The 25,533-nt window shown below is 39.7% G+C and overlaps 2 protein-coding genes and 1 long non-coding RNA gene across 6 annotated transcripts in view; 2 read left to right on the top strand and 1 right to left on the bottom strand.

Annotated features, from left to right (window-relative positions):
- Positions 1-4,818: 4,818 nt before the first annotated feature.
- LOC148132141 (uncharacterized) lies at positions 4,819-7,827 on the top strand. Its single transcript, XR_015747630.1, has 2 exons — positions 4,819-6,627; positions 7,316-7,827. It is a non-coding gene; the product is annotated as an uncharacterized LOC148132141 (long non-coding RNA).
- On the bottom strand, positions 7,526-18,307 carry PRDX2 (peroxiredoxin 2). Of its 4 annotated transcripts, none has more exons than XM_087955518.1 (7): positions 18,223-18,307; positions 17,187-17,532; positions 13,173-13,278; positions 11,345-11,498; positions 10,523-10,645; positions 9,885-10,015; positions 7,526-7,833 (listed from the first exon to the last, which is right to left on the bottom strand). In XM_087955518.1, the coding sequence occupies exons 3-7, from the start codon at positions 13,273-13,275 to the stop codon at positions 7,748-7,750; spliced, it is 597 nt and encodes a 198-aa protein (XP_087811644.1). In that variant the 5' UTR covers positions 13,276-13,278; positions 17,187-17,532; positions 18,223-18,307; the 3' UTR covers positions 7,526-7,747. The 4 variants fall into 4 exon arrangements, with proteins under 4 accessions (XP_087811644.1, XP_087811646.1, XP_026537409.1 ...); XM_087955520.1 differs by having other exon boundaries at positions 17,292-17,532; XM_026681624.2 differs by having other exon boundaries at positions 18,216-18,299.
- RNASEH2A (ribonuclease H2 subunit A) overlaps positions 18,264-25,533 on the top strand; it is an 8,601-nt gene continuing 1,331 nt past the window's right edge. Inside the window, exons 1-6 of the mRNA XM_087955517.1 lie at positions 18,264-18,543; positions 23,155-23,226; positions 23,415-23,541; positions 24,223-24,310; positions 24,400-24,537; positions 24,738-24,825. Coding sequence (XP_087811643.1) covers positions 18,264-18,543; positions 23,155-23,226; positions 23,415-23,541; positions 24,223-24,310; positions 24,400-24,537; positions 24,738-24,825 — 793 coding nt within the window. The remainder of the gene's footprint in view (positions 18,544-23,154; positions 23,227-23,414; positions 23,542-24,222; positions 24,311-24,399; positions 24,538-24,737; positions 24,826-25,533) is intronic.

Genomic DNA, 25,533 nt, shown 5'->3' with positions numbered 1-25,533 from the left:
CTCCAAACAAGCAGACGGTCAGATGCACGTGTGTGCCTGTGCCTGTGTTTAAGGTCAGGATTACTCAATACACAGTTCTTGGGCAAAGAAGGAAATTGCAGTGCTACATAATATTGACAAAAACAAAGATGCTAAAAGGTAGAATAATGATTCAAAATACTTGGGCAATCTGAATTCATGTTGCTGAATCTTGGTGGCTTCAAGCCTCTTAAAAGGGATGTGGGGCAAATTTCTTAAAGATAAATATGCAGAAGCCAGGTCCTAGATTTGTTTGACATTTATCTTGACTCTTCAAAGGACTTAGAATGGATAACTCCCAGGAAATGTAAGGGAAGCTGAAAACAAAATAAATGCCTGGCTGGCTGGCTGGCATTTACTAGGCGAATTAAGGAGGAAAATTTTACTACTCTTCCAGGAAGGCACTGGACCATGAACATCTGGGAGAAAACATTCTGCAATTGTTAGGCACAACCTCCTCTTTGTAAATTTGAATCATAGGTAGTACAGTCAAGAAAATAGCGTGGCCACTGACACAATTATACTGAGAACTGAAGATAAATGCTGAGATGTGCAGTGCCCAAGGCATATTAGACTTCAAGATCAAACTTAAACCTTGAATTTTATCCACAGTCTACAGGAAAAAGGAGCAATGGATAGTACATCTCTTTTGCCAGGGTTTTATAAAGTAAAATAAGATTCAAAGAATGACAAATCATTCCTGATTTATAGGGACAAATCAAGCAATTTGATATAAGGTCAGAAAGAGAACAGAACTTGCTTAAAAAAAGAATAGCATCGATTTAGCTTCTGAATTGTTTATCAGAATCTAAGTCAAATTATCCATTTTGACATGATAATTTATTGAGGATATTATTGAGTACCTCCATGGCAAAATAGCCTTATAAAAAAGTTTGAGGAAGAAATACAAAGATAATAGGAAGTGGGTAAGTAGCTCATATACTAATGAACAAGGTCACCTATTTTCTCATTAGAATGATAAGCAATTGGCAAGGTATAGATAACACATGCAGTAAATTATCAGAAAAGTAAAATAAAAACAAAAACCAATGCTAAAATGTTATGAGCAGGAAAGTAAATGATGATGAACCTTGTGCTCAGGGGATTAGACAAGGTGAGACACTACAGGACAGTAGAGGTAAGTTAAATACCAAGAGTTGGAGCAAGAGTGGCTTAGCAGGGGAGTATTTACAGAGAGAAATGATACAATTTCCTTTTGGGAGATCTTCTGAGAACAATTTAGACTAACACCCATTTACCTTCTTTTTTTTAAAGGCATAGAATTTCTTACTCAGTGGAAGTTCCCTCATTTTTGCTACCATCTGTTTCCTTAATTCAGAATACTTGGGAAGATATGTAGCTAAAACTCATGACTCCAAGGTTTTCATTCTCGTTCGTTATTTTGCAAAACCTAGGCACAGGGCCGCACAAAGCAAGCACATAATTTAACTAAGGATAAGTACTGTAGAATGTAACTGGGTGGAGTGGGTGAGAACATTTTTCCTTGCCCTGAGCAAAGTTAAACTCATTAGACTATATGTAGAATAAAGCTTTAGAAGAGGGTTTCCATTCTCATTTCTACTATCTATGTAAACTTGGGGCTCCACCTGTCTGGTACTCAACAACAGTTTAAGTAAATGCATTTGAGCTTCAAAAAGGTTCAGGACTGTCTGAGGCGCTGCAGTGCTGTGCTAGGTTGCTACCTGTTACTTGTACAGGTAGTTGTTCTGACCTAGGCTTCCCCAAAAAGTACTAAGCAGACTTTTTGTCCTCTGGCAAAACCCCTTTTATTAAACAAAGGTGAATTACTTGCATTTACATTCAGCCAAACGCCTGGCAAACAGTCTAATTAGGAGCATAGACCTTATCTAGCCTGGAGAGCTGCCAAGTAAATATTTTCAGATTTGTTTCCTAGAAAAGCCCCCTCCCATTTTGCTCCTTTTAATCCCTATGGGAGGAGCCATTCACCTGTGGCATTCTTCCCATGTCAACCCTTAGTTTGTAATTGTTCTTCTCTTTTGGCAGCTCTGCACATGCGCAGGCTGGGAATTGGCTCCAGCTGCTCCCCTGCCTCACTGCTGTCCAACTCTGAAGGCCGCTGATAACTGCCAGCTTGCCCTGGCCCTATCTCTGCTTCTGATGCAGAGCCCTTATCCGAGCCTCCCTCAACCTCCAGGACTGGCCCATGTTCCTCCCCATCCTCCTCAGTGTCTGATTCTACTGCCAGCTCCATTAGCCACCGCCGGGCCACAACACTAGTCCTCAACTTACAACAACTTGCTTAGTAATCATTTGAAGTTATAGCAGCACTGAAAAAGTGGCTTATGGCCATTTTTCATATTTATGACCATTGCAGCATGCCTATGGTCAGGTGATTTACATTTCGATGCTTGACAATTTACAGTGTCCAGCAGAGGTGGGATGCTACCGGTTCACCCTGGTTCTGCTGAACCGGTAACGCTGACAGCAACGGAGACCAAACCAGTTCTCTTAAGATGCTCAGCTGTCAGGCCCATCCGGGCTCCCACCTTTATGTCCTGCTTTTGAAGCGCAGCTGCTTTGCACAGCACAGCGCCGTGTGTCAGCTGTGGGAGACGCAAGGAGCGTGCAGGATTGTAGGTGAGTAGGAAAGCCTCTGCGCATGCACAAAGTGAGCCCGAGCCATGCCCACCGAACTGGTGGTAAACTACTTTGAAACCCACCACTGGCGTCCAGGGATCACGTGAACACTTTTTACAACCTTCCGACAAGCAAAATCAACAGGAAGACCAGATTCATGGCAAAAAGGTAATAAAATGAGGCAAAAATCACTTAACAACATAAATTTTGGGCTCATTTGCAGTCATAAGTTGAGGGCCACTTGTAATCTGTTATGGTGCAAATATCTGAATTGTTCATTCCGTCATCCCCAGAGCTATGATAACAAAGTGTGCTTCCTGCTGGTAATTCCTGGTAATTAATGCTTACTTTCTCTAGCAGTCTTCTCTAAGCTGGTCCATTTTATATTTTGAATTTCCCTTTATAGGCAGCCCAACCAGCATGAGCCTCGGTGGTACAGTACTGCAGTCTACTTCTGCTGACTACTGGCTGCCTGCAATTTGGCAGTTCAAATGTTACCAGGCTCAAGGTTGACTCAGCTTTCCATCCTTCCGAGGTAGGTAAAATGAAGACCCAGATTGTTGGGAGCAATATGCTGACTCTGTAAACCGCTTTGAGAGGTCTATAAAGCATTATAAAGCGGTATATACGTCTAAGTGCTATTGCTATAATGCAACAATACAGGGAGTCAAGTTACAACCATTCACTTACAACAGCATTGAAGAAGGGAGAGGAGAACTTATAATTTTCTATGTAAAATTTTAACTTGTGTCTCCCCATGGTCATGTGATTGCAACCCAGATACTTGGTGCTGGGTTATGATTATGTCAGTGAGATGGCCTCATCATCACTATTTCCAACATTCCTTGCCAGCTTCCTACAAGCAATGCCAGTGGGAAAACTGAAGTTGTTCCAGTTCCTTTTCATCCATCCGTGGCACCCTATCCCTGTGGACCAGTTCGCCTAACAGTGACATCTGTCAGACTGCTTCCTGAGACACCCGCCTCTTCCCACTTAATCATATGATCCTGGGCTTACAAGATTGCTGTCGCTAAGTAATGGGATCATGGGACACACCAGTTAGTGAGACACTCAGGTCCCAATTCATTCATTCATCACATTTCTTTATCACCCCTCTCACTTCAGTTACCCTTTTAATGTGAGGAATGGTTTTTCTCTTTTGTTTGGGGGTGAGTAGGAAGGCGATATGCCAGCAGACCCAAGTTAGGTATTTTCTCATCTAATAGGTTTGGGGGAGCCTTCTGGCTCAAAGCTTGGAGAGTTGCCAATACAGGTAGTTCTTGTTTATAGTACAATTGGGACCTGCAATTTGGTCATTAAATGAAGTGTTGCTAAGTAAAACTGATTTACTTCAGCTTTTCTTTGCTTTATAGAACTGTGAAGATTGTAAATGCAAGGATTGGTTGCAAAATCTCTTTTTAATCTAGGTCATACCTATGAAGTGTTACTAAATGAAGTAATTCACTAAATGAGAACTATCTGCAGTCATAGAACAAAGAATTTTAAAAAGCATTACCTATCCCTTGTTCTCATTGTTTTTGACAGCGAATAAACTATGACTAAACTGAATTGGCATAAGTGAGATATGATCTGTTGGGTTGAAAAACCTAACATCTGTTCACAACAAAAGATACTGTAAGTTAACTGTCTTTCTGCATATTTTTCAATATACAGAGAAAATGCATGGTGATATAGGATGGAAAGCAGCTCACTGTTACATACCTAGTTCTGTTTTAGATGGTTCTCTATTGGCCAAATTAAAGTAGATGTGGAAAACCAACATAACAAACACTGTGGGTGTGTTTTATATAATCATTTTGATTAAAGGGGAAAAAATCAAGTTAAAACTCCTAGATTAACCAGGATTAGAGATCAGAGAAAAGTAAAAATAAAACGAAACTCATTCTGTGAAGCAACAGCATCCTCTAGTGGCATAACAGGTACAGCAGAAGTTTTCCTTTTCAAATCCAAATACAATTCCTGGCTATCTAGAAAAATGATAGTTTTAAGTGTAGCTAGTACTGTAGTTGACCGAAAAACTTCCAGGGTATACCAGGGCTGTAGACGAGATTGGAAAGTTTAAATAGCAAAACCAAAACAGAAGACAGCAACAAGAAGTCACTTATGCTTTGTTGCCAAAAAAACCTAGATGAAATTATTAAGATGGAGCAACACATTAATATTTATAAAATGCTTCTTAAATCTACTCATGTAATTTAATATTAAAGGACAACATCTCATATTGCTTATATAAAGTCAATACCTTAGTAATATTAAATAACTATTACATGGTATTTTAATTTCAGTAATTTATTTTGAAAGAATATGGAAAGTCCAGTTCTATTGAATACGGGGCATTATGACTGCAACTTTCAGAACTGGTCAAAGTACCAATGTGGTTGTAGTCTCACTCACCAGAATGGTGCCAAGATGTATTTGGTTAGTTATGACATGTAAAGTTTATGCAAGTAATATAACACGTTGAGCCAAGTGGCTATTTACTATGTAACATGTTGAGTGGTCTCATTTGGTGATATTTTTCCCTCCCAAAAAACCAAGAGTAAGTAAACCAGTAATTAACTATAACCACAGCCAAAACCAGTTATGCTGCTTACATTCTAAAGGCAGGGGAAAAACTGGGCATTTAAGTACATTTAAGAAAGCATGGGATAAGGTCCTCCTCCTTAAGCTAAGGAAGGACGTTTATGCACTCAAAGACTGGGTCTAGAGGATTTTTCTAGCTTCTAAAGGCCATGTGACTGTATCATAGGAAGGAGTTGACTCCAAAATTTGGTAAATGGCAATTTTCTGAAAGTACAAAATAACTATCTTTGTAGCCTTTTTCTTAAGAAACAATCTTTCTCCCCGCAAGTTTGGCTCTAGGAACTAGGGGGAAGACTGCTTTGGGGGTCACCACAAAAGGGCTGATGGTGCATCATGTGGTATCTAACACTTTTGCTCTAAGCTTTCCTAGCAATTAGCAATATAACCAAACTTCTGGTCTGCAGCAAATTTTCCACCAGTAGTCCTTGACCCATGACTAATTTAATCACCACTTCAAGTTACTACAGAGCTGAAAAAAGTGACGTTTGACCAGTCCCCGCAGTCACCTGATCAAAATTTGAGTGCTTGGTGACTCATGTATTTATGGTTGCAGCATCCTAGGGTCACGTGGTCACCATTTGCTACCTTCCCAGGTGGCTTCCCTTAAAGTAAATGGGGGTAGCCGGATTTGTTTAGCAACCATGTGATTTGCTGAAGAACCATGACACAAAGGGTCAGAAAATCAGGCATGACTCACTTAACAAATGTACTGTTTAGGAGCAGAGGTTCCAGTCCCAATTGTGGTCACATGTCTAGGGCTACCTGTACATTCTGAATCAGGGTGTCTTTGCAGGATTAAGGAACCTACCTACGGTAGTACTATTTTTCTTATGTTGCACATTTTTCTTAGGAAGATGAATGTATCATTAAAAAATCTAAATCATTATAGCTATGAATGGTGAAATTAAGCAACTAAACACAAAAGAAAAAACAAAAATACTAAGCAAAATGGTTAATATCATACACTTTTCAGCAGCAGTCCAGCAAACTTTAAAACTACACAGTATCTTAAATAGAGGACTGTAGAAGGTAGATGCCTATAGTTAGCCAACTTGAGCCTATTCAATTTACAATTGTATATGGTTCTTTTAAGTTCCTCCTTATTCACAAGAAGGGGGCTGAATTTTTCCCCTACTCTTTCCACTCATTATCTCATGGTCCTCAAAAATTCCTTCAACCCCCAGGAATGGATTTTCTAGTGGAGAAGTCAATAACCTATTTTATATAAATAAAATGTTTCAGGATAGCAACAACTTGGGCTAGGAATTGTGTATTTTCTAGAATTGGATGACAATGGACTAAACAAGATTTCCATCTCAACAGATTTAGTTCTACTTTCTTACCTAATGGATGGACAGATTTGTGGCTTGTCAGCTAATAGTTACCGTATATGCCGGCGTATAAGACGACCCCCCAACATTTCCACTCAAAATATAGTTTGTTATATACTCGCCCCCTGTTCTGCACGCCTTCCACTTTTGCACTTTTTTTTTTTTTTTTTGAGGCACTTTTGTGCATCGTGAAACGAATCCCGTGAAGCCGAAAGGAGCAGCCAGCCTTCTCCCAGCTCCCAAGGAAACGAGGCTCGCACCGCCGGGCTCCGCTGAGGTATCCGGCTGGGGCTGTCAGGAGTTGTTACCGCTGGCGCGGCTCCACGCTGAGCTCCAGTCCGCGTTGCCTCGGGAAGGAAAGGCAAAAAGAGCCGCGGCGGGCTTTGCAATGGCAGCAGCGGCTCCTGGTTTTGCCTTTCCTTCCCGAGGCAACGCTGGACTGGAGCCGCGCGGAGCGCGCCAGCGGTAACAACTCCTGACAGCCCCAGCCGGATACCTCAGCGGAGCCCCCGGGCGGTGCGAGCCTCGCTTCCTTGGGAGCTGGGGAAGGCTGGCTGCTCCTTTCGGCTTCACGGGATTCGCTTCCACGGCACGCAAAGTGCCTCAGCCGCTGGCAGCCGCAGTGCTTCCCAATTACTATTTGCCGGCGTATAAGACGACCCGGCATATAAGACGACCCCCCCAATTGGAGGCATGTTTTTCAGGGCAAAAAAGTCGTCTTATACGCTGGCAAATACGGTAAGTCTTCTCTCGATTTTAGCACTTTAAAAAAAATCAGTGCCTGTTACATCACAAAGGCACAGTAGCAAAGACAAACAAGAATGTATGCTATGCATTTTGAAAATCAGACCTATTTGTATGCTCCTGACCTCTCTCGTATAACATGAAATGCTAAGTTCAGCATTATGATCTTGGAACTGTTTTATTTTAAAATAAGTTCAGCAATATAGACATTAGAAGGTAACATCAGGCTTCCTTTAATGATCATTTTACTGAGAAATGAAGATGCCCAACTGAAATTTGCATCTAAACTAGTTCTATGGGCAATTACTTATACGGCAGCCTACTTTTATAGACAAACTATCTCCCAAAACTCTTTGTTATGGACAATTTATTGCAAATCCATTTACATTAAGCCAGATTACTTCATTAATAGAGCATACAAAAGGAGAAATCTACTGTTGCTTGGCAAAGAAAAGCTTGCTGTCTTTCACATTAGGCTTGATGGTGTCACCGCCAGGTTGCCAGCCAGCTGGGCACACTGTAGCAAGAACAGGAACAAATGTTAGAATAGATAATTATTTTGAAATAGGGATTTTTCAAGACAAGAAAGGGAGCAAACCTAAATAACAAGGCTGCCTCTTTATTTCTGTTGAAATAAAAAGATGAATAAAGAGATGAAACCAGTTAGTTGAATTAACAACAGAAATACACCCAAGCTAGTTCATAACATGGATGTATATATGCTTGCACACTATTTAGAATTTCTACAAAAGACAACATTTCCCAAAATTCAGTATTTTCTGCTGGAATATATTTGCATAAAACGGTGATGTTGAGCCTTATTTTATCTCTCAAACCCCCCCAAAAATAAAAATATGTTATTTTGGGTTTTTTTTTATCCTCTTGGATAATATGGTTTAAGATGGGTATAATGTAGATCTGAAGATATCATCAGCAAGGATCATAAAAGATTTTAGAAATTAACAATTGCAATGGCAGAAATGGCTAAATAAACTATGACGACTTCATGCTATCTGGGAACTGTTTGCACTTTGGGCAAACCAAGAATTCAATCTATATTCCTGGTTCATACAATGTTAAGCAAGCCATGGAGGAAGCAGGACTGCCAGGATATCCAAACTCAACTTCATAACATTCTAGTATTTATTTAATGGTATTTAATGTAGTCAGTTAAGGCCATTTAAGATGCTCTTGCTCTGAGGGGTTATTGTATATGTACACTTTTAAGGCTCTACACTCTACTTCCAGTTTGGATCTAGAAGCTCCTACTCTGGGGCTTCAGAATATGCATGTCTGCCTGGGAAGGCAAATGCCTCATGCTTCTTTACTGGCTTAATTACCAATAGTTATTTCACTAGAAGTTGTTCTTTTTATGAAATGTTTTGGACAATGATTTACACTCTATAGATATATGGTCCTAAATTAGAGGACATAACAGGGCAACTAGCTATTTCTCTACACGCAAGCTAGTTGTGCAAGTTGAGATTGTTACATCAGATCAAAGGAATTTCATGTTCATTCTTGAAACTGTCTTCAAGACACAGCATGAGAAATGGAAAGATACCAAGCTTATGTTCCAGTATGCTCCAGGCAAAAGTTATTAAGAGTGTTGCGAACTGTATCTTAAGAATTCCAAATTACATTAAAAGGCTCTACTGAAGAGGTTCACTATTTGGCATGGGCATAAAACGTTAATTACTTTCTGAAACCATGTCAGCAACTATCTGTCTACCTGATTACTTACAGGACTTCTCTGTCCCTGATCCAGGAGGCGCATGCTCTGGGTGTCATCAGCTAAGGAGTGTCAGCTGGTGGGGCCCAGAAAGAGAGCCTTTTCTGCAGTGGTGCCTACTCTTTTGAACACAGTTCCCTCTGAGATTAGATTAACTCCATTCTTGCTGATCTTCCACAAAGCCCTGAAAACTTGATTTATAGTTTAGTGCCTGAACTTGGTGCCTTGGATGCATGACAGAGCTTATCTCCTTGCTATATTAGTGATTTTTTAAATGACACTTGGATGCTAGGTCTTCAATTTTTTTTATACTACCGGTATGTATTTTACCTAATTTAGAGTCACATATGTGAGGTAGATGCTACATAAATCTAATAAATAATTCCACCCATCCACACCAAATATATAAAAATGGCTGACATCTTCATCAAAACCCAGGGGCAAATACTGAAATTTGGTAATCTTGCAAAACGTAAGCAGCAGCTGGGAAGATTCTTGGTCTCTGCTTTGCTAAATGACAACTTCTCATTGTAGCTTTCCCATAACATAGCTGTTGAACATGCTAGCTAAGGGATGATAAAAACTGAAGTCTAAGTCATCTGTAAGAGTTGAGACTGGGAAAGAAAGCGGCTAAGGTGAAGCCAAATTTAAGTTATCTTTCTGCTAAATTGTTTTAGAACTGTTATGCAATCCCCACTGTGTCTCACTCAGACACATCATAGCACCCTAAAGAGAAACAAGGCACTATGAGCCAATCTTAAATTGATCATCTTTCCCAGAGCACTACTGCTATATCTTTCTATGTCCACTTCATTATCCCAGGATCTGTCACACACCTTCACCATGCTGGTCTGTAAATTGGAAGGCTTGAACCAGGCGCAGTGTCTCATCCACAGAACGTCCCACAGGTAGGTCATTGACTGTGATCTGTCGCAGGATGCCTTTATCGTCTATTATGAACAGGCCTCTGAGGGAGAAAAGGTGCAATACCAATTACAAGCATTATCATTTTAAAATGATAATGGAACCTATTAGAACCTTCTACCTATCAATCAATAGGACATAGGGCTAGATCAACCATGAACTGTGACATTTTGAATTTTTGCATATGCAACTTTCTCAATTTTAAGAGTTAAGCTAGAAAAAAAGTTAAGGCTAGGATAGAGAGATCCAGTGAATTCTATGAACCACAGATATTCTTTTATCTTGTAAAGGCTCCAGGTCTGCATTTGCTAAGAACTGGATTACTATAGCTTCCCTATATTTACTTGACCAACATGTTGTTGTTTGAGCAACATGGATTAGTTAGACATAGCTAATAAACAGAATATAAGTTAGTCCTATGACGCCCTGGTCACTCTGCTTACATCTCTAGGAACAATATGCTAACTGGGATTATATCAGCTAAACTACCAAGATATCCATCACCTAACAACAGGTTTTTCCAAATTCACTTAGAATTAACTTTTCATACCTGTATGCAATGCCATCCTCTTCCTTGAGCACGCCGTAATCCTTACAAATGTTATGGTTGATGTCTGCTACAAGTGGGATATTTGTTGAACCCAAGCCACCATCCTTTCTTGCTGTATTTGTCCTACAGGGAAAAAATAATATCCACAATACTATTGTTTTAATGACCTGAAATTCACTACACTGAAACCATTTAGGTTTTAAAAATTATTAAATTAACCAGCAACTTTAAACATAGAAAATATTTTCCTAACTAAACACACAACTTTGTGAAAGTAACTGTGTCTGAAAAATGGGTAGATCGTTTTTCTCTTCACTAAAAAAATGGATTTTCCAGAGAGCCATTTCATTTACAGTGGACTTTGCTGGCTCGAAGTAGTGCATACAGTTCTCTGCACCCATTTCAGGTGTCTGGCATTAATTGTACAACCAGCTTATGTCAGCTAGTGAGCCAGCTGATAACCCCCTAACCAACAACCAAGTTTTGCTAGATAAAATTGGTGGAGACCTCCACACCCATCTGTCAGTTAACATCTGCCTAAGTGCTTCTCGGCACTATAACTGCAAGGATTTCTTGTGACTGGTATATCAGTTGTACCTTCTGCCTGAGTATGACTGGAATATTTCCAGTTCCTAGGCAAGAACGAAGCCTGAGAAAAGATCTCCACATATCAGCAAGATCCAGGCCAGGGTACACTTCTTAGAAAGCACAATTATTCCTTTCTGTCAGTGTCCTATTATTAGACAGTTTTTAATATGCACCTCTGGAACTAGTTTTCCAGCACAACAACTTCTATGAATAATTATATACTAGGAGTCTCACCAAGCCAAATGGGTAAATTGAGAGTCGACAGAAGCAGCAATAACCTCACAATTAATCTTGCGGAACTCCTCAACTCGATCGTTGAAAGCTATTATCTCAGTGGGACAGACAAAGGTAAAATCCAGTGGGTAGAAGAACAGAACCACATATTTGCCTATATGGAAGAAATGGGCATCAGTAAAACAATCACAATCAAGAGTCCCAGAATCTTTGCACTCCCATAATCTTTTGGCTAGTATTCCTGTTAAAGTTTATAAATGGAATAAAATTTGGAGTCACTAGAAGAGAACACTCATAAGGTGGTTGCATCTTATCCAGATCAAATCAGGACCTTTCTTCCAGTTACAAAACAAACATGCCATTTATCTATGCACATTCATTTATATTTATACTGTCATTATTTTTATAAATAACCCAAGACAGTGAAGACACACAATACTCCTTCCTATTTTTTTTACCCTGTAAGGTGAGTTGTACTGACAGTAAGCGACTATCACCCAAAGTGACCCAACCAGCTTTTATTTAATGCAATGGCTACCTAGACTGAATATGTTCCTGTTCTTCATTCATAGTTATAACACTATCAATTTAAAAACACACTCTATGAACTGTCAGCTACCTCTTCTTTGGCTTTTGGGGGAGGGTGGTGCCTTCAAGTCAGTTTTCGACTCCTGGCAACTGCCTAGGCAACTCCCTATAGTTTTCTTGGCAAGGTTTTTCAGATGTGCTTTGCCACTGCCTCCTTCCTATGGCTGATAGACTGGGAGGTCCAAGGTCACCCAGCTTGTTCCCTAGTTTATAGCCTGATGCTTAACCACTACACCAAATTAGCTCACTGATAATATATTACATCTTACACTAAGTATGATGACATAGATCTTAAACTACAAATGTATCCTGGACTGGAGGCTTTCATTATGGTTGTGCATATGAAGTTACCCTTGAAAAGCATTTGAAAGCTTTAACTGGAGTGTAATGGTATGGGCAGTCTTTGAGGCCTCTACAGTGGCCCATGATACACCACTGTTTCACGAGCTGCACTGGCCGCCTGTTTGCTTCCAGGTACAATTCAAGGTATTAGTTATTACTTATAAAGCCCTGCATGGTATGGGTCCAGCTTACTTGAGGAACAGTCTGACCTCTATGGGACAAGCCTGCCACACCCATGTTGGCAGAGGAGGAATGCTGCAAGTTCCACCAAGGAATTCCAGATGGGGTGGTGGTGTCCAGGAGAAGAACCCTCTCTGCCATGGCCCTTGCTCTTTGGAACATGGTACTCCCTGAGGTGAGATTGTCTCCTGCCCTCCTGACTTTCCACAAGCACATAAAGACCTGGCTCTGCCAGTTGACTTGAGGCCCAATGAGGGAATATCACACTGGAGGTGGCTGACTGATTTAGTAGCAGTTCCCACTTCCCCGCCTGGCCCCTTCTTCCCCATCTTTAGCTATAACTTGTATTGTATTGCAATTTTAATGGGATTATATACATTTATAAATGTAAATTATTCCATTTATAAATGTATGTATAAATAAAATAATGTAATTATACATGGCACACATTATACAATATTTTATAATATAATATTGTAAGCCATCCAGAGTTGCCTTGCAGTAAAATGGACAGCAAACAAATTTAATAAAATAAAACATGAAAGCATGTGCATTTCTTCTATAATTACCAAAGATGCCGACATTGCTAAAGTGGATTCATAAAGCATTCTATTTGGAAAATGCATCTTAGCCTTCCCATAAAGTCTAGACAGGTTAGAATACTAAGTAATCCAATGGATGCACAATTAAGAACTTAATAGAAGATACAGTGCCTTACCTCTGTAGTCTGATAACTTTATATCTTTGATGTTGCCATCTACCACTGCTGTAGCACGAAAATCTGGAACTGGTTTCCCAATATATGCTTTACCAGAGGCCATTTCCTAAAATATCAGAACAATAATGTATGCCTTAAGCTGGCAAGGGCACCACTTCTCAGGAATGATTGGTTGATTGAGTACATATTGTTTAATTACCTTTGATTATTTAGAGGCAGCACTATTTTGGCCTCTAACTCTTTCCCCATTTTCTGACAACTTTTACCCAATTAGAGCCTATAAACTCAGAGAAAGAGCAAAGTCTACCAATCCAGCATAATGCTCTATTCAAAGTCCTAGTCACAGGAACTGGTTCAATAGAATGGTTTAATAATGATTTTAAATCCACAGCAAACCCTGAGGCATGCACTGTGAGGCTATTAGGTATTCATATTCTTTGTTTTGAGGAGCAACATGCTGCATTTCCTAGTTCAGATGCCTCCATCTTACTAACTATAGAAAGAAAAAGTATGGTGCAAAGAGCTACCAACCAAGCCATTTATTATTTCCAACCTGGTCTTGACCTAAAAGGTATGTTTATAATATCCCAGAAATTTCTACTTTATTTTGGCAATAGTTTTCATCAGGGAAAAAAGCAACTTTTTGGCCTTTAAAGCAGCCAAATCATCTGGTAAGTTTAGAACATGCTTAAGCTTGAAAATACTTTCACTGTTGCAAACTGGTAAGATCAAATTGAATTTGAATAAATATGAAAAAGTCCAGTAGCCAATTTAAAGTAATAACCCCAGTTTTTATCCAAGCTTTCTAATAAAATGATTTACCACCAATTTTCAAATTAGAATTTATGAAACTCAAATTATGTCCAATATGGTCTAAAGATTTGTCACTATTCCTACTATTGGTAACAATATTGGTAATAAAACCTTTTCTTGCTCTATGTTGTTCTAACCATTTGCCATGATCTCAATTACTAATCTTCTGCTTTAGCCCATAAAAGAAAATATTCCATTATATTTTCATTTCACACCAGCAAAAGATGGCTGATAAATTATTGGTCCAGTGGTACTTTTACAGAACATATAAATTAAAAAAAACCACTTTCCTCAAATGATAATCTCACTTTAGCTAAGGAAAACCTTGGTGATCCATTTTCCCAAATACATTCCCTAAATAAGTTTTCAATATATTTATTAAACCATAGAAGTACCTATAAGAATCATAAAGGAAATAAAGGAAAAATTTCATAAGAATAATTTTAATTCAAAGGCTTAAAGGAATTTTAAGCTATTTATTAACATCCACTTAGTAATAATGTTCAACATATTTCTTAGTATTTAGAAATACCTATGGGTTTTATACAGCTCTCCAAATGTGTCAGTAGAAATCACAAATCCCATTTCTTTACCTAACTATGTATTGGGATCCAGGAAAGCCAAGCTAGATTTATTCCAGTTAGAACCAAAATACTCTACAATCTTTATAAAATTAGACAAAGTAGAATATTGATCCAAAATTCTTAAATATCACCAGTATACAAAAAGAAATTATATCTACACCCTTCCCAACCTTTAACATCTAAAGATTGCCTTAGATGGTGGCCAAAACTAAAGACAAATGCAATTTATTTTTTATAACCTAAAAAACAACAGCAACAGCAACAGACCAAATAAAAGTCAGAATGGATTCAAACTTCAAGCATAGGAAATATTATAGTTTGGGTCAACTCAATATACACGTGAAGACAATAACCAAAGACAAGCATATATCTTTTTCAATCTTCAGAAGAATTTACATTTCATTTCTTTTCAAAATATTTATACATTTCCCTCCCTATAAGTTCTTGTGTGAGCAGAATAGATAATAAATGTATAGTATAAAGGAGGCAATTGGTATTTTCTTTTTACTGCATTTTCTCTGCATTAAAATAAAACTCTTGTCTCTTTTGGGAGGCTGGGGCAGGTAGTTCCCAAATAGTCTCAAATTTCAGTGGAAAATCAAAGAACTACAGCACAATTTCATCCTTTTTTCTTAGAACAAAAATGTGAAAAACTTATTCTAGGCTTGGGGTAGAGGTTGTCCTTATATATTAATAAACTGACAAACCCCCTCCCCCCATGACATTTCACAAACTGGCTGCTGTGATAGTGTGCAGCTGAACTGGCAGGGGAGGAATGAACTCAGCAGTAGCACCCAACTTCCCAGGAAGGAGACAGCACATTCCAGAGAAGGAACTAAGAGATTGTGTAGTCCTGAACTGGATGTGGGAAGGAGGAAAAGCTTTAGGATAGCCACACCTTAGATTAGCTTTGAAGGTTATAGCCTAAGTCTTGCAAGACTACATTAGATGTAAGCATATAAATAACTGGATTCAATTGGATCTGTTGTCTTTGGGCACCAGTAGTTTGAAAAGACACCTTACCCTGACCTAACCCTCTCTTTTCAAACTATTGCAGTTCTAAATGATGGCAACCACAAGTTGGTACAGATCATTCGTGAAAATTTAAGGGTATAACTAACTGGTCCTAGCACTGCCAAGCACCACGCTCTTGCTACAACAAGGGCCAAAATCAACTAACTTAGCTCAAAAGGGGCAGTAATGCTTTAAGATATTTGGTTTGGTCAATAGGTTAAGTAACTGCCATCTTTTGAAATAAGCTTTGGGAAGTTATGCCCCAGCAAAGGGACTGGCTGCACCTAGCCAATTCTTGTGCTACATGTTGTCTTCCAACCTTGACCATTTCCAGACCTGCAGTTCTTCAGCAGTTTAGAACATAGAATAAGAGAGTTCTATTACATGCTGTTACTTCCTGCCATAAAGAGTTCCAGCAACCAATGACTTCCAGGACTATTAGCAGCTAAGTCCTACTTATTAGGGAGATTATGAGTAGGTGTCAGAGAGAAAATGCTCTTGACTATCCCTAACTTTGACATTTTTTTTCAGTTTTGGCAGGTGGTGCAATACTTCACAGAATTCCTCAGACTATGGCATTACAAAACTAGGCCTTGCACAATTCTCTTGTAGTTCAAAGAAGTGAAATTTGCACTAATAGGCATAATGCAAAACACCTAACTGTATAATCTTTGCATTTATCAATTCAGCTGCCTAAAAGAAAATGATATTCAGAACAAAATCATTAAGTATCCCAGCCCACAGCCATTACTGTACCTTCGGTTCTCTCCTCTTAAACCTTAAAAGCTACTCCCTAACCTTGAAAAGCTTAGGTGATCACTTTCAAGACCGAAACTGAAAATTGGGGCATGAAGATACCTTATACCATTAGGTACTCTTTTTAAAATATGCATACCTCTATTTTTTTTTAAAGGAAAGCTGGGATATATTTTGTATAATCCCTAGCCAGCATGGTTAGGCATTCTAGTAATTGGGAAAACACTATGTAAACTCTAAAGAAGGAGGAAGGGATGTCTTTTTAGCTATTTATATTTCTGTCTTTTTTTCAGGTTACTAGAAACCTTAAGTATCGTGGTTACCTGCTCTGCCTCCCTTCAAAAATTAAGGCCAGCCTAGAAAGCTTCCCCCTTTTCCTAAGGATTGGGGCGGGGAAAAAAACCCTAGCAATTGGAAGGTAAATTGGGGGATGGTATATATATAGAAAGGATTAAAGGAAGCACACAGGCTTCCTTTCTTTCTCCATCCTCTCTCTGAACAAAGAGGACCCTATTCCTCGCCTGCAGCCTGCAATTTAATTGGAAGAAAGCCCGCCTACCTGGCAGTTTTGGGGAAAATAAGAGAGAGACTATGCGTCGCAGAGCCCTTAACCCAGCATTAGCGTTTCTCCCCAATATCACGCCTCTAAAAGAAGAAAGGACACCACCCCCACCACGGAATCCTCCGTCCACAAGGCTGAAAACGAGGGCAAAGCGCGCTGGGCCCACCCGCCCCCGAAACCTTGCCAAGCCCCCGAAACCTTGCCAAGCCCCCAAGCGGCTGAAAGGGCACCCTTTCTGTGGCTTTTTCACGAGCCTCGATAAGAGCGTGAAAGCACCTAACCTACCGCAGTCTCCGCGAACAGCACGAGGCAAAAGGGACCGCTTGCAGGGAAAGGAGGTGTGGCACCAGCAAAAGAAGAAACCCGCGGCTACCGCGGAGGGTTTTATACCCTGAGAGACGGGAAGAGGGCAGGCCCGGCAGCGTAAAGGCGGGGGCACGGCAAGAGCGGCACACGTGCTCCTCTCCCTCGATCGTATCCGAAAGGGGGATTTTGGAGCCGAGAACAAACGCCGTCATTGGTTTAGGATTTCTTTTTGTTTTTTTTTCGTTTGGCCCTCCGTTCGGGCCTTTGCTGATAAACTCAGGTTGCTTGCGACGATCGACGGTCAGCGATTGAAACGCAGTCCGAACTGTTAAAAAAGAGATCGATCTTCGTTACGCTAACAAAAGCAATTCGCGGAAACCAAAAGAGCGACCTCTCTCGCCCCTCTCCCCCGAGCTTCTGTTTATAGTTAAGTTATGTAAGGTTTTCCACTCGCTGTTGGTCTGAAAACCAAATTGGCTTCCCGATAGTATGGCTGCCAGGTGGTCAGCCAACAGGGCAAATTCTAACACTGAGAAAGCCATACTTGGAATAATTGATTCTTGACATTGGGCAAGTGTTTTTTTTTGTTGTTGTTGTTGTTTTTTGGGGGGTCAGAATAAAAGAATAGCCTTACATGGATGTTACAATGCTTTAGGAAATGCACCGAAGGAATAAAGGCATTTTTTTCACTATCTCCCGTAATTGCTTCACGCTAAGTTCTTTAGGGTATGGCTTGCTGTACAGCCAAGTTTTTAGGGGACGAGGAGAGCATTTCTTAAAGCTACAATGCATTCCGTGTCCCCATTCCAGTTTTGATCTCCTTTGAATTTCCAGCTGATGTGGAAATCCACAAAACGGGCTCAAGATTCCAAAAGCCAAAGGCTCCGCCAAACGGAACACATAATAGACCAAATTAAACAGCCTGTGTCATACTTTCATTAACGACAGGCATAAGCTCGGGGTGGGTGGGTGTAAAACTGCATTAAAGTACTCCGCAGCTTTACTCACTGCGCACCATATAGGATTGTTAATGAAAATTCCTATTTTAATTTGGAGATGCCACATCCTTTCGACCAACCCTGGGAACTGCGTAGCGAAACATCTCGTTTCACAAACTACGCTTCCCAGAAGACATTGCACTCTTTGCACTTCCCTTTCTTCTATTCGTTCGCGCGCTGGAAGCCGATTGCTTCCAGCGCGCGAACGAATATGGATCTCGACAAATTCGAACGGGACAATTCGGTGAATTGTTTGTTGGCCTCGGCGGTGCCTCCTGTTTGCCGGACTGAGCCCTGTAGTTTGGGCATCGATGAGGCAGGCAGAGGACCAGTACTGGGTATGGATTCAAATATATGAGGGAACACTTCTTTGGGGTACTGGCCCCAAAGCATCATCCGGGGTGAATCCGGGGTAACGCGCTGGATTGTATTTTATTTATTTATTTATTTGATTTGCCAATTGTTTACAAGATAATAAGTATAAGTGTATACATAGTTGTGAATACATGAAATGGGTACATATAAGAAAAATAAAAGAAGAATAAGAGAAACAATAGGACAGGGACGGTAGGCACGTTGGTGCGCTTATGCACCCCTACAGACCTCTTAGGAAAGGGGTGAGGTCAATGGTAGACAGTCTAAGGTTAAAGTTTTTGGGGTTTGGGGAAAAAACTACAGAGTCGGGTAGTATTCCAGACATTGACCACTCTATTGCTGAAGTCGTATTTCCTGCAATCAAGTTTGGTGCGGTTAACTTTGAGTTTGTATCTATTGTGTGCTCTTGTGTTGTTATGGTTGAAGCTGAAGTATTCATTGACAGGTAGGACATTGCAATGTATGATTTTATATACCATGCTTAAATCAGTCCGAAGACGGCGTAATTCAAGGTTTTCTAGTTCTAGAATTTCAAGTCTGGTGGCATAAGGTATTCTACAACGAGTAGAGGAGTGGAGAACTCTTCTTGTGAAATATTTCTGGACTTTCTCAATTGTGCTAATATCAGATACGTAATGTGGGTTCCAGACTGATGAACTGTATTCGAGTATTGGTCTAGCAAATGTTTTGTATGCTCTGGTTAGTAGTGTGATATTACCAGAGAAAAAGCTACGTAGGATTAGGTTAACAACTCTTAATGCCTTTTTGGCTATGTAGTTGCAGTGGGCTCTAGCACTTAGATCATTAGAGGTGAGTATTCCAAGGTCCTTTACAGAGCTTGGGTCATCAACGAGATCTTGACTATTCAGCTTGTATTTTATTTTCTGATTTTTTTGCCAATATGTAAGACAGAGCATTTATTTGTTGAGATTTGAAGTTGCCATTTGTTTGACCATTCTGATACATAGTCAAGATCTTTTTGTAGGGTAGCAGTATTGTCTGTGGTATTGAACAGCTTTACATCATCAGCGAAAAGAACTCAATTGCTCTTAATATGATCACAGAGGTCATTTATGTAGAGTATGAAGAGAGTTGGTCCTAGAACACTGCCTTGGGGGACACCACTATTGACAGGTACAGAATTTGATAGGACGCTCCCAATTTTGACCATTTGTTGTCTGTTTGCCAGGAATGCTACTATCCAGTTATGCAGTTGTCCAGAGATACCATAGGATTTTATTTTTAGGAGTAGTTTGTCGTGTACCACTGAATCAAAGGCTTTACAGAAGTCTATGTAGATTGCGTCTATTGCTTTGCCCTGGTCGAGTTGTGTCGTCCATATGTTTTTGCAGTGTAAGAGTTGCAGATTACAGGATAGTTTTTTCTGAAACCAAATTGTTTATTGGAGAGTAGGTTGTTTGTCTCTAAGTGGAGGATGATGGATTGGTTAATAATTGATTCCATGACTTTACAGGTGACGCAGCATAAGGAGATTGGTCTGTAATTTTCAACTAGGCTTGGGTCTCCTTTTTGAAGATGGGGATGACTGTGGCTTGTGACCATAGGTTAGGCAAGGAGCTGGTCCTGAAAGATTTTTCAAAGATTATGCTTAGAGGTTTGGCTATGGCAGTGGATAGCTTTTTTAAGAAGTAGGCACATATTCCATCCGGTCCAATAGATAGAGATGGTTTTAGATTGCGTAGTGCTTTTCGACATTGTCTTCTGTAAAATCGATATGTATTAGATCATTGTGGTTATCTGTGGTACGTCTAGGAAATACTGGGCATGATCCATTGCTGTTTACAAATACTGAGCCGAAGAATGTGTTAAAGATGTTGGCTTTAATGGTGTCGTCGTTGCAGTCTTTACCATCAGGTCCTATCAGGAGTGGGATGGACCTTGAGTCTTTTAGTTTGTTGTTTACAAAATTGTAAAAAGCACGGGTGGAATTGGTGCTTAGAAGGTTTTCCTCTTGTTTAATGTGATAATTGGTGCATTCGGTCTTTATCTGGTGGCATAAATTTTTGTATCGGCTTTTGAAATTGGCAACGTGACCAGATTTGTTTTTCCGCCAGAGTGATCTCTTTTTGGATTGAAGTTTCCTTATTGTTATGGGTAATCTGCTTTTTGTTTTGTTTGGGAGTTGTTGTTGGTACATATAGTTTGATGACTCTTTTGACTTCAAGTAAAAATATGTTGTAATGGTCTTCAACAGTATTGCATCCAGTGAATAGAGATGGCCAATCAAGGGATGAGAGATCGTTGTCTATAAGATCATAGTTGCCTTTTTGAAGTTACAATTGGGGATTACATCATTGTGGTGATTTTTGTGTGGGCGTATGTTGAGACAAAAGTCAATCATATTGTGGTCACTGCTGGAAAGGGTTCTTTAGTTTGTATTCCATAGATTAAATTCAAACTATTGCAGAAGATGAGATCGAGGCAGTTGTTTAGTCTAGTGTTGTTGGTTACTAGTTGTTCCAGTCCCAGATTTGTAATAGCATTGTAGAAGGTTGTGTGTATGATTTCAGTTGTACAATCATTTAGGGTCCAGTCAATATGAGGTAGATTGAAATCACCAAGAAAGATAAAAGGGTATGGGCAGGATGCAGCCCATGTTAGTAATGTATTTAGCTTGTTTACATGTTCGATGTCATAATCAGGTGCTCTGTAACATAGTAAGAATCGAATTGTGATATTTAAGGATAGTTCACAGATGATGGTCTCAGGAAGAGCAAGCTCCTGGGTAACTTGGATATTTTTTAGATGTAAGGACTTTTTATAGAAGATAGCAACACCACCTCCTCTACGAATTTCTCGATCTGATCGGTAAACATGATAGTCTCTTACTGTGGTAATGGAGTCAGGGAGAGATGCATTGAGCCATGTTTCACAGACAAATATAATGTCGAATTTAGCCATATTTAGTAGGAGGAAAAATTCAGGTATTTTATTCACGAGGCTTCTTGCATTGAGTAGTTTGCATTTAAGGCCAGTAGTAGTTGGAATTGAGGTAGTTAGGGCGTGCATGCCTAGTCTTGGGTGATGGTGGATCGGTTGAGGTAGGGTTGTGGTTGAGGGTTAAAGCTGAGTTGCGGGTTGTGTGGCTTACTTTTGATACATTCAGCATGGTAGTCAATGTACAGGTCCTTCTCTCCATTGTCTAGGCGTTTTTTGTGTTCAGTGCGGAGTACACGGGAGCGGGCACGTTGCTGTATGGTTAGGTCAGGGCGACAACGGAGGTTCTTATGGTTGGTGTTGGTTTTGGCGAGTGAATTTATAGTGTAAATGAATTTACGTTTGCTTGATTCATTTTTGCAAATGACTCTGCACAAGCGTGGGGCCACAGAGCCGTCTCTGTTTTTGAGCTCTCGGCCAATGCAAGAAATGTCAAGTATTTCATCAGCGGAGATGGTTGATGCTTGATAATCACTGATGATGTTTCGGACAGTTGTGATGTCATCATTGTCATTGATGTCCTCTAGACCAAATAAGATGGCGTTTGGACGTTTCGTTCACGCTCAACAGCTTCTCTGATGAGGATTGGGATATCAATATTTGTCTGGGTTGTGTTTTTTTGTGGATTGGGTTTTGGATTGGGTTGTGGTTGTTGGGTAGAGATTTGGTTTGTAGCTATTGGATGTTCAGGTTTTAGCGTTGTGTCTTTTTTTTCAAGGTTGGATATTCTTTCTTTTACGGCGTCCAGGGATGCTACTATGGTGTTAAGGGATGTTTCAATGGTATCAACTCTTTCAAACAGATCCAGTTTTGGTTTGCATGATTTGCAGAGATATGAAAACTCATTGGATGATTCCAGGTATTGAATAAATTGCTTGGTTAATCCCAAGCAGTCATGATGAGCGTATTTGTTACACAGAGAACATTTGATGGAGTTTTCATTATCCTTTAGATTTTTGTAGCATTTAAGGCATGTGCAGGAGTCTTGTGGTTCATTGGTGGGGATTATCTTCTCTTTAGGTTGTGGTTTGGCATTGGATTTTTTTTTGGCATGGTAGGTTTGTTAAGATAGTACGTTTATTGAATTAATTAAAGGAACAATTTTGGGTAATCTATATAGCCAATATCACACCAGTCAATCAATTGCAGTAATCTCTCTAGTCAGATTTCTATCTAGACTATCTAGAAATCCATACAGATTTGTATGGATTTCTAGATAGTCTAATTGCCTGTTGGTGTGAAGCTAACTTACATATTGTAGTATCTTCTTGTAAACATAGTACATAATTAATGCAGACTTGATTTGCAGCCCATTTTCTCATTTTGTGCCAATATGCTTCCGATCCTTAAATCCACCGATACGATGTTCACATTCCTCATCTCCGGGAGCTTGAACGAATGCAATGTCATTAAAGTTTATTGTAAGAGAATGTTATGGAGGGTTGCCTATTGTAGAGATGATGTTGTAGCTTAAGTACTGTGAAAGCAGTTTTTCAAGCCATTTCATTTGTATTACCTACTTACCTGACAAGGATGTTAGCTAATTTTATACTTTTTGTAAAGAGATCATAGTAGCTGAGACTGAGTAACTTTTGGGAGTTTTGGTTTTTTTCCAGGTCCCATGGTCTACGGAATCTGTTTCTGTCCTGTGTCTCAGCAGGGAGACCTAGAGACTTTGAAAGTAGCAGGTAAAAGGAGTGTCAGGTTCTGATTGTACTTCAGTAATTTTGCAACTGTGTCACAAGACAGAGGGTCTGTACAAAAAGGAAAACAAAAATACTCTATTTTTATTGGGGGAGCAAGGTAGAGGAATAATGTTTATTTATTTCTTCCATGCCACGTTGCCTGAAAATGATCTTTTTCCACTTGCTTTCAGATTCTAAAAGTCTGACAGAAGCTCAACGGGAAGAAATCTTTGAGAAAATAGATGCTGCTAAGGAATATGTAGGATGGGCCCTACACATCCTCTCCCCCAATTTCATCTCAACTAGTATGCAGAGACGGTGAGTGTGGTAGAGACAAGGCAGTTTCTCTATTAGGTGGATTAAATCTTAGGTTTTAAAAGATACACACATTTCTCTAAAATTATTTCTTTGCCTGGCCTACTCTCCCTAGAATTGAAACACGTGTCCTATGGATCTAATTATAATGTGGTGTCACTATATATAACATATATGCCTGGAGAGTTGGTTGAATTATTACTAACCATCCAAAATGGTTTAGCTGTAATAGAGTATAACGTTTATGTAATTTTTAAAAAAAACCAAATTGTCCAGAGTAAGTTAGACATATTATATATCCATATTTTTAATGTCACCCAAGGTTATAAAACTGTTTCTTTGTTTCATTGATACAATGGCCCATCCTATTTCTAATTATTTGTATTTGTCCAGAATGAAAATCATTAATTTATATTTGTTGTATTTATTGTATGAACATTGCAGCGTCACATCTGATTTTATCCTCACAACAACAATCCATTTAAGTAGACCGTACTTAAAAATGACAGTCCTCATCACCCTGGCATATTAGCAGGTAGAGATTAGAACCTGGGTCCCTCTTAGTTACAATCCTTAATGACAAGTTGCATTATCCAGCTAATTTCAGTTTCTATCCACCTCTTTTCTGATAAGCTTCATAGTCAGTTGTCCTCATCAGTCAATGTGATTTCCTTTTCCTTACAGGACAAAGTACAACTTGAATGCACTATCCCACGATACAGCCATTGGCCTAATCCAGCATGCACTAGATTCTGGAGTGCAACTTGCAGAGGTGAACTAGTTTAGTGCCCTAGACTGCCAGGAAGTAGCAAGAAATCCTCCTCTCCCCCTTAAATCCTTCATGGGTCTTTTTGTTTTCAGGTTTTTGTAGACACAGTGGGACCAGCAGAGAAATACCAAGAAAAGCTAAAGCAGCAGTTTCCTGAGCTGGAGGTTACAGTGAGGGCCAAGGCAGACTCTCTCTTCCCTACCGTAAGCGCAGCCAGCATTTGTGCCAAGGTAAATGCGAAACTCCTTTGTCTCCAAATCCATGTAGGCTATTGTTATCTGGCAAGATGCGCAGATTGGCCCATCAGCTCAATTACCATCAGGCTTTTCTTAATTTAGGCAATAATTTGTCCATTATTGAAGAAAAAATGCCAGATTATATGGACTTTTCATATGGTACAGGAAGTGTTGTTATCTCTTACAATCTCTAGGTAGCAAGGGACCGGATTGTGAAGAATTGGAAATTCTTGGAAAACCTGGAAGATGCAGAAATGGATTATGGCTCGGGCTATCCCAATGGTAAATTCTAGTTTATTCTTTCAGTTCCATCTCTGTGCATTTGGAGCTGTGTAAAGTGATAGTGATGTTTAGATCAGGTGGCTTTAAAATAAGATTAGACAAGCAGAAAACGTTTGCTTTGTGAAGACACTCGAATTCAGGATGACAGCTGGATGGGCATGCTATTTTTCTGTAATACCTTTCTAGTCATCTAAGGCTCTGCACTCAAAACTGGAGGTGACCTGAATGCCAGTTGTAGGGGCCACCATGTATTGTTTTCATGCCATGGCCTAATAGGGCTTTATGTTCCTGTGCAGGAACACTGAAAAGCAAAGACATTATTTTTCACATTCCTGAGTTCTCTTTTCCCCCAGTCTTACATTTGAATCATCATTATAGTTAAATGATTTTTCCCCTGTGAGATGCCATCATTTATTATTCCATTAGGGTAGATAGTGATGGTGTCAAAACTTCACTGTTGTTAAAACTGATGCCATAGGTTGTATCTGATGCAGTGATGGGGTTTCTAACCCCTACGACTATGGTGAGGTTGTAATGTGGAACTAAACATGTTGCAATTATAGAGCAGAGTGGGAAGAGAAGAGAGTTTATCCTAATGTTTGTTATACACTTTGCCTAATGTCTGCTCCTGTAATGGAAGTAGTGGACTGAAATATATTGTTTGATAAAAGGACTTTGCTGATAATATGCAAAGTCTCTTAGTCATCC

Source organism: Notechis scutatus, chromosome 2 (assembly GCF_049901735.1).
Source record: "Notechis scutatus isolate UNSWTSFEM ecotype Mainland chromosome 2, rNotScu1.2, whole genome shotgun sequence".
Lineage (NCBI taxonomy): Eukaryota > Metazoa > Chordata > Lepidosauria > Squamata > Elapidae > Notechis > Notechis scutatus.
The sequence above is the reverse complement of the archived record's forward strand: the minus strand, read 5'-3'. Positions and strand labels throughout refer to the sequence as shown.